Here is an 18,929-nt window from a genome sequence, read left to right as displayed (position 1 = left end):
ACTATGATAAAAGGTACACCATTCCTACTGTGAGACACGGAGGTGGATTGCTGATGTTTTGGGGATGTGTGAGCTACAAAAGGCACAGGAAATTTGGTCAAAATTGATAGCAAGATGAATGCAGTACGTTATCAAAAAATACTGGAGGAACATTTGCATTCATCAGCCAGGAAGCTGCGCATGGGACGTACTTGGACATTCCAAAATGACAATGATCCAAAACACCAGGCCAAGTCGACCTGTCATTGGCTACAGCGGAATAAAGTGAAGGTTCTGGAGTGGCCATCTCAGTCTCCTGACCTCAATATCATTGAGCCACTCTGGGGAGATCTCAAAATGTGAAGTTCATGCAAGACAGCCTAAGAATTTACAGGAACTGGAGGCTTTTTGCCAAGAGGAATGGGCAGCTTTACCATCTGAGAAGATAAGAACCTCTTCCACAAAAACCACAAAAGACTTCAAGCTGTCATTGATGTTAAAGGGGGCAATACACAATATTAAGAACTGGGATATGTAAACTTTTGATCAGGGTTATTTGGGGAGTTTCTGTTGTGATTATGATTTAAAAAGCGTAAACACAGTACATTGATAATAAATGGCTTCAGCCAAACACTAACCATGAGTGAAAGAAAAGTTTGTGTTATTATTCAAATTCCCTGAAAAATGGCCAAGAAATCATACATTTTGCCAGGGTATGTAAATTTATGAGCACAACTATATATATACATATACACATACATACATACATACATACATACACACACATATACACACAGTGGGGACAGAAAGTATTCAGACCCCCTTAACCGCTTGACATCCGCGCTATAGCCGAATGACGGCTACAGCGCGGACCTGAATTCCCGGGAGGCCGTCATATGACGGCCTCCCCTGTGCACGTGCCCTGCGCGCGCCCTGCAGGGCGCGCGTGGAGTGCGCTGTGATCACCGAGTCACTGAGACTCGGGTGATCACCGATCTGTGTAAGGGGCCAGTCCCGGCCCCTTACCATGTGATCAGCTGTCAGCCAATGACAGCTGATCACATGATCAAAACAATAGCTCTGTGATCGTTTTTTTTTTCTCCTCGCGCTGACAGTGCGAGGAGAAAAAAAAGCCGATCACCGGCTCAGCAGCAAGGGACATCGGTCCCGAAGAGGAGGAGGCAATAATGCCTCATATGTGCCTCAATTGTGCCAACAGTACCCACTGACAGTGCAACCTGACATTGCCACATCACAGTGCCCACCGTGCCCACCAGTGCCACGTATCAATGCCCATAAGTGCCACCTATCAATGCCTACAAGTGCCACCTATCAATGCCCACCATTGCCACCTAACAATGCCCACCAGTTATGCCAATCAGTGCCACCTAGCAGTGTACAAGATCAGTGCCCATTATTGCCACCAATCAGTGCCCATCACTGCCACCCATCAGTGCCCATCACTGCCACCTATCAGTGCCCATTGGTGCCGCCTCATCAGCGTACATCAATGAAGGAGAAAAATTACCCTTTTAAAAAATTTTATAACAAAATATAAAAAAAAATATATTTTTTTTAAAAAAATTCAGTCTTTTTAAATTTTTTTTGACAAAAAATAAAAACCGCAGAGGTGATCAAATGCCACCAAAAGAAAGCTCTATTTGTGGGGAAAAAATGATAAAAATTTCATTTGGGTACAGTGTTGTATGACCGCGCAATTGTCATTCAAAGTGCGACAGCGCTGAAAGCTGAAAATTGGTCTGGATAGGAGGGGGGTTTAAGTGCCCGGTAAGCAAGTGGTTAAATTTTTCACTCTTTGTTATATTGCAGCCATTTGCTAAAATCATTTAACCACTTTAAGACCAGCCTCGTTTTGGATTTTAGGTGTTTACATGTTTAAAACAGGTTTTTCTGCTAGAAAATTACTTAGAACCCCCAAACATTATATATGGTTTTTCTTCTAACACCCTAGAGAATACAATGGCGGTCATTGCAATACTTTTTTTTGCACCGTATTTGCGCAGCGGTCTTATAAGCGCACTTTTTTTGGAAAAAATTCACTTTTTTGAATTAAAAAATAAAACAGTAAAGTTATCCCAATTTTTTTTTATATTGTGAAATATAATGTTACGCCAAGTAAATTGATACCCAACATGTCATGCTTGAAAATTGCGCCCGCTCGTGGAATAGCGTCAAACTTTTACCCTCAAAAATCTCCATAGGCGACGTTTAAAAAATTCTACAGGTAGCATATTTTGCGCTACAGAGGAGGTCTAGGGCTAGAATTATTGCTCTCGCTCTACCGGTCGCGGCGATACCTCACATGTGTGGTTTGACCACCGTTTTCATATGCGGGCGCTACTCGCGTATGCGTTCGCTTCTGCGCGCGAGCTCGTCGGGACAGGGGGGTTTTAAAATTTTTTTTTTTAATTTTTATTATTTATTTTACAATATTTTATTTATTTTTACACTGTTTAAAAAAAAAAAATTGTGTCACTTTTATTTCTATTACAAGGAATGTAAACATCCCTTGTAATAGAAAAAAGCATGGCAGGACCTCTTAAATATGAGATCTGGGGTCAAAAAGACCTCAGATCTCATATTTACACTAAAATGCAATAAAAAAAAAAAAAAAATATGCCTTTAAGAGGGGTGGACGGAAGTGACGTTTTGACGTCGCTTCCGCCCAGCAGTGTCATGGAGACGAGTGAGCGCCATCTTGGCCTCACTCGTCTCCAGACACACAACGGCACAGGACGCGATCGCCTCCGCCGCTACCGACGGCTCCGGTAAGTGGCGGAGGGCACCGGATCGCGGCGGGAGGGGCCCCTCTCCCGCCACCGATAAAAATGATCTCGCGGCGAATCCGCCGCAGGGACCACTTTTATCTGAAAGCCGGCCGCCGCACGAAAACGGGGATACCGGGGTTATGGCAGCTAGCTGCTGCCATTACAACGATATACCCCTTCAAACTTAGGTCGTACATAGTCGTGCGGCGGTCGGGAAGTGGTTAAGTTAATTTTTTTTCCTCATTAATGTACACACAGCACCCCATATTGACAGAAAAACACAGAATTGTTGACATTTTCGCAGATTTATTAAAAAAAGAAAAACTGAAATATCACATGGTCCTAAGTATTTAAACCCTTTGCTCAGTATTTAGTAGAAGCACCCTTTTGATCTAATACAGCCATGAGTCTTTTTGGGAAAGATGCAACAAGTTTTTCACACCTGGATTTGGGGATCCTCTGCCATTCCTCCTTGCAGATCCTCTCCAGTTCTGTCAGGTTGGATGGTAAACGTTGGTGGACAGCCATTTTTAGGTCTCTCCAGAGATACTCAATTAGGTTTAAGTCATGGCTCTGGCTGGGCCATTCAAGAACAGTCACAGAGTTGTTGTGAAGCCACTCCTTCATTATTTTAGCTGTGTGCTTAGAGTCATTGTCTTGATGGAAGGTAAACCTCCGGCCCAGTCTGAGGTCCTGAGCACTCTGGAGAAGGTTTTCGTCCAGGATATCCCTGTACCAACCTAAACGCCATCTCCGTTTCTCCCAAGATCTTCTGCTCTCTAGCTCCCTCATCACCTCCTCCCATATCCGCCTCCAGGACTTCTCCCGAGCCTCACCCATCCTCTGGAATTCCCTACCCCAATCTGTCAGACTGTCTCCAAATTTATCCACTTTTAGGCGATCCCTGAAGACTTTCCTCTTCAGAGAAGCCTATCCTGCCTCCATCTAACAACTGCATTATTTTCTCCATTAGCTCATCCCCCACAGCTATTACCCTTTTGTATAACTTGACCCTCCCTCCTAGATTGTAAGCTCTAACGAGCAGGGCCCTCTGATTCCTCCTGTATTGAATTGTATTGTACTTGTACTGTCTGCCCTAATGTTGTTGTAAAGCGATGCATAAACTGTCGGCGCTATATAAATCCTGTATAATAATAATAATAATACTTGGCCGCATTCATCTTTCCCTCGATTGCAACCAGTCGCTCTGTCCCTGCAGCTAAAAAACACCCCCACAGCATGATGCTGCCACCACCATGCTTCATTGTTGGCACTGTATTGGACAGGGGATGAGCAGTGCCTGGTTTTCTCTACACATACCACTTAGAATTAAGGCCAAAAAGTTCTATCTTGGTCTCATCAGACCAAAGAATCTTATTTCTCACCATCTTGGAGTCCTTCAGGTGTTTTTTAGCAAACTCCATGCGGGCTTTCATGTGTCTTTCACTGAGGAGAGGCTTCCGTCGGGCCACTCTGCCATAAAGCCCCGACTGGTGGAGGGCTGCAGTGATGGTTGAATTTCTACAACTTTCTCCCATCTCCCAACTGCATCTCTGGAGCTCAGCCACAGTGATCTTTGGGTTCTTCTTTACCTCTCTCACGAAGGCTCTTCTTCCCCGATAGCTCAGTTTGGCCGGACGGCCAGCTCTAGGAAGGGTTCTGGTCGTCCCAAACGTCTTCCATTTAAGGATTATGGAGGCCACTGTGCTCTTAGGAACCTTAAGTGCAGCAGAATTTTTTTCGTAACCTTGGCCAGATCTGTGCCTTGCCACAATTCTGTCTCTGAGCTCTTCAGGCAGTTCATTTGACCTTATAATTCCCATTTGCTCTGACATGCACTGTGAGCTGTAAGGTCTTATATAGACAGGTGTGTGGCTTTCCTAATCAAGTCCAATCAGTATAATCAAACACAGCTGGACTAAAATGAAGGTGTAGAACCATCTCAAGGATGATCAGAAGAAATGGACAGCACCTGAGTTAAATATATGAGTGTCACAGCAAAGGGTCTGAATACTTAGGACCATGTGATATTTCAGTTTTTCTTTTTTAATAAATCTGCAAAAATGTCAACAATTCTGTGTTTTTCTGTCAATATGGGGTGCTGTGTGTACATTAATGAGGAAAAAAAAAAAGAAGTTAAATGATTTTAGCAAATGGCTGCAATATGACAAAGAGTGAAAAATGTAAGGGGGTCTGAATACTTTCCGCCCCCACTGTGTATATGTATATATATATATATATATATATATATATATATATATATATATATATATATATATATATATATATATACATACACACACACACATACATACATGTATACACACACACACACACACAGTATCTTACAAAAGTGAGTACACCCCTCACATTTTTGTAAATGTTTTATTATATCTCTTCATGTGACAACACTGAAGAAATGACACTTTGCTATAATGTAGAGTAGTGAGTGTACAGCTTGTATAACAGAGTACATCTGCTGTCCCCTCAAAATAACGCAACACACAGCCATTAATGTCTAAACCGCTGGCAACAAAAGTGGGTACACCCCTAAGTGAAAAAGTCCACATTAGGTCCAAAGTGTCAATATTTTATGTGGCCACCATTATTTTCCAGCACTGCCTTAACCCTCTTGGGCATGGAGTTTACCAGAGCTTCACAGGTTGCCACTGGAGTCCTCTTCCACTCCTCCATGACGACATCACAGAGCTGGTGGATGTTAGAGACCTTGCACTCCTCCACCACTTATAAAAAAAAAAAAAAAAAAAAAAAAAAACTCCAGTTCTGTAACAGAAACCCACCAAAACATACTTTTCTGCAGGCCTGCGTCTTGAACCCGCACCACTTTACTCCTTTCCAGCCGCTACAGGCATTCGATCCTTTTGGGTTCCCAAATAGCCATCGGGCCCAGGGATCTTGCCAGAGGAAATGCATACATCACAATAAGGAACTCCGCAGTTGTAAATGTAGTTTGTAAAGCATTACCTACCTAAGGTCTAGTTGGGGAAGTGACATCTTTGAAATATAATCGTATCGCTTTCAGCACCTTGGCACACTTTTCAGCACATAGCTCAGCAAAGGTCTAAGCTATGCGACTGGCACTGAATTTTAGGCATGAATGGAGCGTGTCAGGGGGTCTGCTACATTTGTTACTGTACTTGTGAAAGGCCTGGAGTGTACAGTCTATGATTTTCATATGACTGACTGATCAACTTGTGAAGAGTTGTAGGACGTGCTGTTTATGCACCTTGGATAATTTTTGTGGGACATTTAATTCCGACACATTGAGGTAGCCAAATTGAATGGTTGTCATGATGGCTGGAAGAGATTTATCCATGACATGCTATAAGCTTCAAAGCTGGAGCCACATTAGGGAAAAGCCAGGCAAAGGGAGCTCTGTCTTCACCCCCCCCCCCCCATTATCAAGCAAAATGAGGGGCCATCAAGGAAGGGTGGGTGGCTAGTTTGCCATGTGGGCTACAACATGCACATTTAGATGCTGGTTCCCTAAGCTCCACCAACTGCATGCATCCTCATTTTCTCTCATGTAGCCCCCCACCCCCACTGTCTATACATTCAAGCAAGTATTATAGGTAAAGATAGCATAAGGACTATAGTTCATCTCAACAAAGCAATGCTCAGCGAGCACAGCAGAAGCATGCCTGAAGAGGCCATCACACAATTGGCAACCCCTTTGGTGGTCAGGTCAGGGTCTAGTCAGATATAATCCGAGTGTCATTGCATATGGTTGGCTGGGATACCTAAATAGGGGCAGTTTGTGGGTGTCACTGCCTGGGGTTCAGCTGCGGGAACAGAAAAGAGGACCATGTAGCCACTCTGATTCTAGAAAGGGCATGGATGCGGTTAGCCAGTGCCGGGATCCTAAGTAGGAACCACCTGTAAGGGCACTCCTTCCTCCCTAACAGCCTGGAAATGGCGAAGGCCATCAGAATCTCCACACAACAGGTAGAGACTCAAGGGGAGTGCACTGGTTAGTGAATGATGGGAAATGGGCGCCTCTCAGGCTCAGAGACCTATCAGACCTAATGATAAAAAACAAAAAACGAGACTGAGCAAGGTTTCAGGAATACCAAAAACAAGCTATTGGAGGTTCAATAGGTGGGGGATAGGAGCCAGACATATCTCAGTATGAAACAACCAGTACAAGCAAGTTGACAAAAGGACATAAGCTTATCACTAATTCACCTGGAAGAGGCGGTCCTAGTGCTCTGAGATATGGAATTTCCAGAGAAGCCATTCCCGCCAGAGGTCCCTGGGTGGGTCCTAACCCTCAATGACCTAGTATGTACTTGACAACATGCAGTACAGGAGGTACATCGTAGTCCAATAAAAAATGGGGCGTGCCATTCCATGACATGACCAAAAACCATTATTGGAGAGAGGTGAGCGACACCTGCCCCCTTCCCAAAGAGGAGCGTTGCAAGGGTTGACCAACACTCACCCCAACAGAGGGTACCTGTCGGAAGTGTGCTCTCATCCCTATGCATCATCATCAGTATTGAAAGACTGACAAAATTTCCATACAGAAAAAATATTGTAAAGCATTTATAGTATCAAGTAATAGTGAGAGGAAATAAGTAGCAAAACAGGTAGTGCAGCTGGCTGGAGGTATGTTCACATCTTCTAGGGGACAGCAGGCAGTTCATTTCCTCAAAGGTTGCTCAAGCTGTGAATCAGATGCCCGAAGATCTGGTGAGTGTGCTTGTTGCCAGGAATTCCAACATTAAAACTGTGGGGAAGGAAGGAACCACTGGGTTCAGACAGGGTTCCAGCTCCAGTGGCTGCAGGTCTAAATTTCTCAGAAAATCATGCAAATTGTTGGGGGGTATGCAGGATAAAAGCTTGGCTGTTCTTCCATACAAGAACATGAAACGCGTATCCTCAGCAATAGGGATCCTCCGTCCCCCATCAGGGGCCGCAGTGCATGCCATATGGCCAAGGTTCTCTTGGACATATCTGGGTAGACCGATCTGCATCCCATCAAAGTCAACAACCCCCCTTTCTCTCGCTTTAAGAGGAATTGCCTCCTTCTATGTGAAGAAGTGAATTCAGCAGAGTACATCTCTTGGTTTAGAGAGATTAGGGTTGTCTGTGACAAAGTCACCCAGCAATGTATTAAAGATACCCTAAACTGTTGGGAATAAGTCACCTGGCATGTAGCCTCCTGGATACTCTTCAAGCCAATGATTCTCTTGTTTTGGTCCTCTAGGTCAATAATTCTCAACCATGGTGCCACGGTACCTTGGGGTGCTATTTGGGTTCCCCTGGGGTGATGAGAGCACTAGACCCAGTTTGCCCTGGGTCAGAGATGGATGACAGGACTTGGTGATGGGGGACTTTGATGTGAAGGGGAGACTCTAATGTGAAGAGGGCGCGCTCAGGGGACTTTGATGTGATGATGGCCTCTGTGGTGAAGGGGGGACTCTGACATAATGGGGGGAATCTTTGGGGGGGACATCTGATGTTATAGTTAAGGTTGAGGAACTCTGCTCTAGGTAGTTTGAAACCAAAGAGCTTGCAGCTTACTGTGATGTTCTGCGTGCAGTGTGAGGATTGACAGGAGCACTGCCTCACTCAATCATGAAACCCCTAGAGACCATTACAAAGCTCCTCCATATCGTTTCTGTGGTTATCCTTTATGTTCCAAAACATGTACTTTAAGTCCTGCTTGGTAGGGAGAAGGGAGAAATACTTTTTATGGAACGCATGAATTTCATGCGTTCCCCCCCCCCCCCCCCCCGCAAGGATGGCAAGTTCTATGTCCACTTTGCTGATCCAGGGAGAGGGTGGGGAAATAAGCTTCGGAGTCCTCACATGCAGGCGTCATAGCAAAAAGGAATGATTGGAAGCTCTACTCTTTCCACACCTGTGGAAAAAGGTGTCTAGGCTCTTTTGTGACTGCTGGTGCCCTGTGGTTTCTTCTTACAGCACTAGCTCATAGTATTGAAAACAAGAGATTTTATGCTTTCATGTGCAGTAACATGGGCCAGGAGCTCCAGAAAGTACCGTATTTATCGGCGTATAACTCGCACCGGCGTATAACACGCACCCCAAGTTTAGGAGGGAATTTTAAGGAAAAAAACTTTTAGGAGGGAAGTTGAAGGGAAAAAAACTTACATTTAAATGCCCATCATTGCAGCCTTCTCAGTGTAGCCTTGCCCCAGTGCAGCCTTCTCAGTGCAGCCATGTCAGTGCAGCCTTCCCCAATGCAGCCTTCCCCAGTGCAGCCTTCCCCAAGTGCAGCCTTCCCCAAGTGCAGCCTTCCCCAAGTGCAGCCTTCCCCAAGTGCAGCCTTCCCCAAGTGCAGCCTTCCCCAAGTGCAGCCTTGCCCCAGTGCAGCCTTGCCCCAGTGCAGCCTTCGATCCCCTGCCATACTGGGCTTCAAAATCGCCGACCGCGATTTGAAAATGGCGCCGCCGGCGCCGAAATACACAGAGCCGGTCCTCGGCGGCTCTCGTTCACTTTTGGCTCCACTCGTAGTCCCGCCTGGGATGGGCGTGACTGTGAGCGGAGCTATCCGAACCTAGCCGAGTACACTCGGCTAGGTTCGGGCGGCGCTCGAGTGAAGCCGAAAGTGGCCGAGAAGAGCCGAGGACCGGCTCTGTGTATTATGGCGCCGGTGGCGCCATTTTCAAATCGCGGTCGGCGATTTTTTAGATCTGGCAGCTCAGGATCGGCGTATAACACGCACCCGCGATTTCCCCCTGATCTTAAGGGGAAAAAAGTGCGTGTTATACGCCGATAAATACGGTATGTCTTTTATGGTCATTAGCAAACCAGCCCCCCCAAGTCCTACTTTAGGTTTTACTATTAAACAAAGCTCTACACTATGCCAATGTGATTTTGTTGTGTAGTATATAATGTGCTCCCCTCCCAACGCAGAGCTGTATTGCTGAAACCGATACAGAAGTATCTAAAGGATCATTTTAGTGATATTAATACACATTGTTTAAAAATTTTTTATGCATTTTACTTGCTTACTTTATCTACTTGTTTGATTTTTTTCTGTCACCAGTTAAAGTTACTACTGGCAGATTTTATAGCAAATAATATACAGTATATACACACACCCACATACTCCAGCCCTGAGCTTTTAGAAATAAGTGGTTTGATCACACAACACTGATACCTTTTCTTATCCATTAAATGTGAACTCACCTTATGGGCCTGAATGAGCATGTGTATAACTCCAGGAGCTCCATGACACCAGTGCACCAGCCGATCTGTCTCATTGCTTAATGATGAAGGATAATTACCCGACCTAAACTTCTTGTGACGAACATAATCGATGCATGGCTTCACAAGTTCTGTCAGTGTATCTTGTTCTACTTTTGCCAGGGGCTGTAGAAAAAAAACATATAAAGTATATATGTACATATATACATAATAGTAAGGGCTGGAAACACAATATGCTTTGAACTCGTGAATGTGTATAGGTCTCTGAATGACTGTTGCAAAATCATTGTTTGCACATTCTAAGCAGTAAAGAATGTGAAGAATTCAGTGTTCATTTAAAGTGCTGGTAATATCCAGGTACATCTCTTCAACTAGTATGCAATAAAATGACTATTCCTTCTTAGAAACCAAGCCTGACCTGGTACATTGTAAAGTGTGCAGAAACCTGACAAGCACTTATGGCCACATTAGGTGTACAATTGGCAATTTTGTATATTCACATACCATATTGTTTGGCTTTGTTTATAGTGTGAAAACCAGACAAATGAAAAAAAAATGGATTTTGGTTTACCTGTGAAGTCCTTTTCTTGGACTACACACTAGTTTATAGTCATGACTAGAGGTCGACCGATATGGGTTTTTCTCTGGCCGATGCTGATATTTAGAAATTGCGGCGGCCGATGGCCGATATGTGAATATATGATGCCGATTTTTTTGGGCCAATATGTTAAGCCGATTTTTTTTTTTCTTTTTTTTCGCTTCATCTCATAAAATCTAACAGTTAGACCTCCTTCACAATGGGGCGTTTTCAGGCGCTTTTGGGCTAAAAATAGTGCCTGTAAAGTACCTGCAAAATGGCTCCCCTGCAGTCTCAGTGTAAAAGCCCGAGTGCTTTCACACTAAGGCGATTCACTGGCAGGATGTTAAAAGTCCTGCAAGCAGCATCTTTGGAGCAGTGTATACCGATCCTCAACCACTCCTGCCCAATGAAATGAATGGGCACCGCTGCCGAAGCACCTGCAAAGCGCTTCGGCAGTGGCGCTTCATGGGAGCATTTAACCCCTTCCTCAGGCGCTAGCTGGGTTATAAGCGCCCCGCTAGCAGCCGAATAGCGCCGCTAAAATGACGGTAAAGCGCCGCTAAAAATAGCAGCATTTTACCGTCAACGCCTGCCCGCTCCAGTGTGAAAGCAGCCTTGAGTAATAAGTGATACAGAAAATTTCTTACATTTAAACATTTATTAAACACAACAGACCTCCAATCAGTTCACTTGTATGTATAATTTAGATTAAAAAAAAAAAACTATATCTTAAATATTAAATACACAAAAACAGGTAATCAAAACTTATGGACGAAAAAAAAATGGGCTAACTTTACTGCTTAGTTTTTTTTTTAATTCACTAGTGTATTTTTTCCAAAAAAAAATTGCGTTTGAAAGACTGCTGCGCAAATACCGTGTGACATAAAATATTGCAGCAACCGCTATTTTATTCCCTAGGGTCTCTGTTAAAAAAAAATATATAATTTTTGGGGGTTCTAAGTGATTTTCTAGCAGAAAATACAGGATTTTTACTTGTAAGCAACAAATGTCAGAAAAGATTTAGTCTTTAAATGGTTAAACTGAGAACTCCTACACAGTTCATTGATAAGTAGAAACATTGTATCTTTTTAGCTTCTTTTATCAGACTTGGCAGGCTGCCCAGAGAGGAGAGAAGACATTTGCAAGTTGCGCTGAAGCTATAATTGGCCTTTTTTATCAGCACAATCGGCCGATGCAGATTAACTAAAAAAACGCCAAATATCGGCCGACCTCTATTCATGACTACTTGGGTTATGCTGATACCTTCAGGTGAATGGACAGTGGACAATTTATGGTCTCCAAGAGACAGATAATGCCACACAGGAGGAACAATCAGTGTGATACTCAGCGCAAAGGCTTTACCAATGGCATGAGATGCAATAGGCCTCTGAAAATGCACAGCCAAGGCTGAGATTCTTCCTATGATGGTACTCAAAGTCAGACATCTCCCGACTAGGCTGTTGGAAAGAAACTTCTGAGCTTCACACTTTCCTGGAGGTCAACTTTCTAGCCCTGAGCAGGGTAGGAATGATAGAATACGAGACTTGTTGGATGGAAAACTAGACCCTGCAATAGCAAGTCTGGCCACTCTGAAAGAGTCCATGGCTCATTTGTCAAGAGATTTAGAATGTCTGCATACCACATTTGTCTTGGTCAAGTGTATGTGATCAGAATCACCAGAATGCCCTCCATCTGCATCCCACATAACCCGTGAAGGACTTGGAGTGAAGGCAAGGTCTAGATCAGTAAAAAACCGAACCCAAGAAGCCAGATTATCCTGGCAAAAACCTAGCATCCCCAGGCGCAGACAAATCTGTGCGGCACCTCCAGGTGAAGAGCCCATTTTCACAGATTCAGCTGCTGATAGCTGAGAAAATTTGGCTGCCAATTTCCTATGCTTGGAATGTTTACGGTGGAGAGGGCTCGAATAAAGTTTTGCCCAGGACAAGATGAGGTCCCCTTTTTCCTGGCAGACTCCTTGTCCCCCTGCCTTGACACTGTTTGACTGTGCTCTGTCATAGAGACCCCTGAAGGCAGAGGGACCAGCGTATGAGAGCTAGCCGACTCACCCACAGTTCCAGCATGGTGACTGGCCACCGATGACCACCTTCCCTGAACTGGCAAGTTCCCTAGAACTACACAGCAGCCTGACAGGCTGGCCTCTGTTGTCAAGATCATATCATATGCATTTCATCATTCATAGGTGAGGATTTTTTGGTATCCAGCATCTGCATGCATAGCCACCATTCAAGAGCCGATCTGGTATTAGAAGTCAGATGCACTGGCAAATCTAAGAACTCTTGAACTTTGTCCAATACGGCCAGGATATTGAGATAAGGAGCTCTGGAAAGAAACTGGGCATAGGAGGACTGCATCAAAGGCGGCTACCATCTTCCACAGCACTTTAATGCAGCCCTTACCCTCAGAAACTTTGCCTAGACTTGAAGGAAACATTTATCCTGCAAAAGCAGTACCTTCACCTAAGCAGTATGTAGGACTAAACCCAAGGCTGACTTCTGACGGTTCAGTATCCAGCCAAACCCCTCCAGAACTCATACAGTCTGCTGGACATTTTACTTCAGTGTTCTTCAATATAGGAGCCAGACAGTCTGTTACTGGTGGTCTCCTGCTATTGTCTGTGTATTAAAGAAGAAGTCCAGCCTGAGCTTGTTAGGCTGTGCTTCTCCTAAAGGTCATAGGAGTGCAATTCGTTTTGCACTCCTGTGACCTGTTTTCAGCAGAGAGCGGTCTGAAGTCCACTCTCTGCTGACATCACACAGATCAGTCCAGGCACCGCGTCATCCTGACTCCGGGAGTCTGGATCTGTCAGGCGCCTGGACTGAAGGCCGTCTTGGCCTCTGAGCCAGCCACTCCCCGCCCCACCACAGCTCAGCGCTCCCGTGAGCGTGGAGGAGCAGAGCAGGAGAGCTGCTGTTTGACAGGCGGCAGCAGCTCTGCTTGGGGAGCTGAGAGAGCTGAACCATTGGTGATGTTCAATAGCTCAGTTCTCAGTGCAGAGACGGCGGGGGACAGATGCAGCATCGGTCCGATGCTGCATCCACCTAGGTAAGTAGGTGTATGGGGAAAAAAATTCCCATACTTCTCTTTTAAGGTGTTATGTGTTTTCTGCTAAGCATGTCTGTCCCATTGTTAATTGGGTCAACTATTGTCTGATTAATCACAACATTGTCTGGGTGGGCATTGAGGCACCTAGGCTGGTTTTAGTGACTAGTTAATTAGCTCATGTTAATTAAATCACTGTCAGTTAGTAGTTGCTAGTAGGGAAATAGTATACTTTGTGTTGGTTGTGCCTTAGTTATATTAATTATATTTCTGTATACAATTTCATCTGCATACGATAATGTTATCAGGCTTACCTGACACGGTGGGTATATATTCTGTGTGAGTTTGTTCAATAAACGGTTCCAGCTTCATATAAGCTATTTGTTGGCTAGTCTTGTATGGTCAGCTATAATATCTGGTATTTATGTCCAGACTGGAGGAAGCGGTATACTGACGGAAGCACCAAAGCTGGGTGCTGGGACAGTTCCATCACAGAATCCATCCTGAATTTTTGTACCTTCAGGAGCATATTAAGTCCTTTTGAGGTACATAATGGGCTGGATGTCTTAGTTTGGATTGGGAACTGAATAGAAGCTGTGAGAACTCTGCCGACACAGAGAAGATGTCTCCATCTCACGTAGAGTGTTTGCTTCCTGAAACAGAGGACCTGGGGGTCAAGTTCTTTTTAAAGAACTGGAATGGGGGCTTTTGCTTGGAGCCTGAGGCTGGTAGTTTACGAAAGGATCTATTCTTGGATTTAAGAGAAGGCATCACCAGTTTGACTTTTACCTTCTTTTTATAGGTATAAGTGCGTGCACTTCTCCACAGTCACCTTCTGAATATAAGCAGCTAAAGATAGTGCAAATAAGTGTTTGCCTTCAAAGGGCAGCCTCTCAATTTGCTTCTTGCAGAGAAAATCTCCCGACCAACACTTATATATCAGGACATTCAGGGTCTTATATTTCTGAAATAGAAAATAGCCAGGTGAACAGCAGGAGAGCTCCATATTTTTGGTAGAATTCTTATTTCAAGTGGCACTAGTGAGCAAACTGTTTTGGTGGTATAAACACTTTCTCTGGCAAACAAAGACTAGGAAGAATTTTTGGCTTCCGCCAAGGCCTGAAACCAGTGACTTTATGGGAAGAAGATTCTAGCAGCGATAACTGAAGCTGGCCATACATTATACAATTTTCTCGCTCAATTTTCCTTTAGATTTACCAAAACCATATAATAATATGAGGTCAAACCTTATCACTTTCAATTAGTATGCAATCAGGCAGGCCCTTGCAGTACATAAAAAAATCTAAATAAGTGCACTTACAGCCTGTATACAAAGACTAGTGACATTAATCGAATAAAAAATGGATTAATTGAACGTGCATGAATAAAAGTGCAATAAAATAAATGACATGAGAAAAGTGTGCACTTGTGTGCAAAAACACACATATCCACAATTCAAATATAACATATACTGAATGAGTGATCACTTCAAATTATCACTAAACAGAGTGAAATTCATCAGTGGTGAAAATACGTAAAAGTAGTGATTTTAGTCCATAAACTGAAGAGCAAAAAAGTTCCATGAGTGTGTATCAACTTCATAAAAGTAGGGAAACACATCCACATTCCATCCCGCCGTACCCCATATACGTGAAGGGAGAAGAGAGGAGTATAAAGATGTGACTCTCTGTTGAAATAAATCCAAAGAAATGCTGAAGGTGGACCCTTACCCTGAATGGTGGACCTCCCTATTAGCAAGGTCTGACATGCAAGCAGATTTTGCCCTCTGCGGGGACCGTGAAGTGGTGGCGTCCAACACAGCTGATGCGTCCAACTCCTCCAATCAGGTTGGTTAATTGTAGGAGTACAGACAGGCTGTTGCTGGAAGACTCACTTTCTTTCCAGCTCTCCACGAGAACACATTCACACACATACATCTCAAGACATTGAAGCTACTTTTACACACAGACATATCCGATTTAAACTTCATTTCTAAGAATAATCTATTTTTATATTCTAAATTTTTACATTGTTTTTGTAACATTTTTTACACGAGAACTTAACAGATTTTTCTTGGAACTTTCCTCATCAATATGAATTATTGAAATATAGTTATTAATACAGTAACAACTCGAATATTACACCAGTCCACACTGCATTGCCATATCAGGCCCAAACTTCACCCATCACTGTGGGTGTGCCATGCAGGGCCTTGACACCCCTCCAGGGGATCATTGCCCTAGAACTGTAGCCCACCCTACCAGTGTGGCCACCAGGTATGTGCTGTACACCAGGGGTTGCTGCCCACAGGGCCCAGCTACGAATGGCAGACCTTACAGGCCATCCAGGCACAGTCCCTTTTGGCCTGCTGGCCATAGTGTCCAAACCGGATGGAGCCAACCTCTGCCCCGTGTAAGTAACAGACAATGAAATAGGGATGCCACCTCATCCCTTTAAAACAGAACACAATAATTTAAACAGGTTCTTCAGCCCCAAAAGGTTTTACCCCGTTAATGACCAGGCCATTTTTTGCGATACGGCACTGTGTTATTTTAACTGACAATTGCACGGTCGTGCGGCGCTGTACCCAAATAAGATTTATGTCCTTTTTTTCTCACAAATAGAGCTTTCTTTTGGTGGTATTTGATTACCTCTGCGGTTTTTATTTTTTGAGCTATAAAAAAAAACAAAAAAAAAAACAAAACAAAACAATATTTTTTGCTTTCTGCTATAAAACGCATCCAATAAAAAAAAAAAAAAAAAAATACAATAAGTGTATGTTGACTGGTTTGCACAAAAGTTATCACTTATATAAACTATGGGATATTTTTATGGCATTTTTATTTATTTATTTATTTTTACTAGTAATGGTGGCGATCAGCGATTTTTAGAGGCACTGTGGTGGACAAATCGGACACCTGACACGCGCTCGCTCCCAGTGTCTATTGCACGTCGTTTTGCGCAATAGAGCCGACCTGCCAGAGTACATCTGCGGTAGGCGGTCGGGAAGAGGTTAAGGTGGTAATAAAGCCACAGAACCTGTGTAATTAATAAGTGTTCAATTTTAAAGGGATGAGGTGACAACCCTACCAGGAAAGTCCCCCCCCCCCTTCTAAAAAAAAAAAAAAAAAAAAGCTTCAGAGAGATACAGGGAAGCACCCAACACCTTCAGACAATAGCACAAAACAAGGCTCAGCTGAACTGGGAGGGGTTATGCCTGAAAAGAAATCCTGCAGGTAGAAATCCTGAAGGTAGCAGCATAACCCAAGTAGTCATGTATATTAAAGTGTTTATTATGGCAAAAGTGTAAATCACTGCCAACCCCTCTATTACACTCCGGCATACCACACTAAGTCTTTTCTAAAAACGAGCCATGTAAATACCTTTTTAGAATTATCTTCAGGTCGGGCGTGTGACTCGCAGCCACTGTATACCTCTGATACATGGCTTCTGCAGGAGGGGCGGAGATCTTCCTCTGACGTCAGCCGGGGAGGTCACGTCAGAGATGTAAAGGGGCCCCGAGTCACGTGACCGTCCTGAAGATAGCTCTAAACATGTATTTACAATCCTCGTTCTTAGAAAAAAACCTACACAGTGTGGTATGCCTCTCTTTGATAAAGGGAGTGGCAGTGACCATTGTAAGTTTTTTTATTTGTGCTAATAGCAGCGGGGATGAGGCAGAGACACAGAACACAGAGCTGACAGGCAGGGAGGAGGTGGTGAGGGGGAGAGAGGAGAGCAGAGAGGACAGCTGCGGATGACAGAGGGACATATTCTGACCACGGTGGTCAGGGCTCAGCAGCCTTGATTATCATGGTCAGCGCAGAGAGGGGAATACAGGAAGTGGCAGGATCAGTCAGGTTTTTTAGAGTTTAGATGGGGGAAGATTACACAGCACAAGCACTGTGCTGTTTAATCTGCTTTAAAGGCAACAGGATCAGAATTTTTTTTTTTTTTTTTTGGGCTTAACAAACACTTTTACTCTCTGTGTTCTGTGGCATGCGATTAAGAAATTATGTTGTTGCTAGCTTGTGAAAAAAGAACTGGTTACTGAGATAAAGGTCCTTTTTTAGCTTTTCTAAAACAAAGCTAAATGACTTACCTGCATGAGCATGTAGTAGATACCAGCAAGTCCATGTGCAGCCCCTACATACTGCTTCTTGTGCCACTGATACAGCAGTGGACAGCGCTCAGTCTTATTCTCTTCTTTTGATACGTTTTTCCCAGACTCTATGATGGCATCTACAAGCTGAAGTCAAAAAGAAAGAAAAAAAAAATTAAAAAAAAAAAAATCAATTTTAGTGCTCTCACATTTTGAATGACAATTACTCAGTCATGCAACATTGTACCCATATGAAATTTTTGTCTTTTTTTTTTCACACAGAGCTTTATTTTGGTGGTATTTAATCACCTCTGTGTTTTTAAATTTTTGCGCTATAAATGAAAAAATAACAAAAAAATCTGTAAAAAAAAAAAAAAAAATGCATTTTTCTTCATCTCTGTAATAAAATTTAGCAAATTAGTAATTTTTCTTCATACATTTTGGCCAAAATTTATACTGCTACATATCTTTGTCAAAAATAACCCAAATCCATTTATATTATTTGGTCTTTGTGAAAGTTATAGAGTCCACAAGCTATGGTACCAATCACTGAAAATTGATCACACCTGAAGTACTGACGGCCTATCTCATTTCTTGAGACACTAACAAGTCAGGAAAGTACAAATACCCCCCAAATGACCCCTTTTTGGAAAGTAAACAATAGTAGAGCATGGATGGGGATGGCTGAGCATGGATGGGGATGTCTAAGCATGGATGGGGATGGCTGAGTATGGATGGATGGCGGAGTGGGGATGGCTGAGCATGAATGGGGATGGCTGAGTATGGAGGGATGGATGAGTATGGAGGGATGGATGAGCATGAATGGTATGGATGAGCATGGATGAGTATGGCTGAGCATGGATGAGTATGGCTGAGCATGGATGAGTATGGCTGAGCATGAATGAGTATGGCTAAGCATGAATGGGGATGAATGGGATCGCTGAGTATTGATGAATGAGTGCAGGAATGGGCACAGAGCAGTGCTTTTTAGGACAAGGTCAAGAATGCCAGCATGTATTTTATGGTCAGCAGAGCTGACACTTGTTGACTTTTTTCACTCTGGCAAAAAAAACCCAGAGGACATTCTGCATCTTACATTGACTCTCACACCGGTCCCTACAGTACCATTGTCACAAAATGTCAACAGAGGAAACTGCCTGCATGTTGATGTAACATGTTAGCAAAGCTGAAATTTGCTCTTTTCTCCCTCTGACAGAAA

General features: G+C 43.6%; 1 protein-coding gene across 2 annotated transcripts in view; it reads right to left on the bottom strand.

Annotated features, from left to right (window-relative positions):
* Positions 1–18,929, bottom strand: part of LANCL2 (LanC like glutathione S-transferase 2) — a 121,229-nt gene that overhangs the window by 24,462 nt on the left and 77,838 nt on the right. For both annotated transcript variants that reach the window (XM_073630460.1, XM_073630461.1), the window contains exons 5-6: positions 17,711–17,857; positions 9,948–10,130 (exon numbers count right to left, since the gene is read on the bottom strand). In XM_073630460.1, coding sequence (XP_073486561.1) covers positions 9,948–10,130; positions 17,711–17,857 — 330 coding nt within the window. The remainder of the gene's footprint in view (positions 1–9,947; positions 10,131–17,710; positions 17,858–18,929) is intronic.

Source organism: Aquarana catesbeiana, linkage group LG05 (assembly GCF_042186555.1).
Source record: "Aquarana catesbeiana isolate 2022-GZ linkage group LG05, ASM4218655v1, whole genome shotgun sequence".
NCBI lineage: Eukaryota > Metazoa > Chordata > Amphibia > Anura > Ranidae > Aquarana > Aquarana catesbeiana.
Note: the sequence above shows the minus strand (reverse complement) of the source record. Positions and strands in the feature narration are given on the sequence as shown.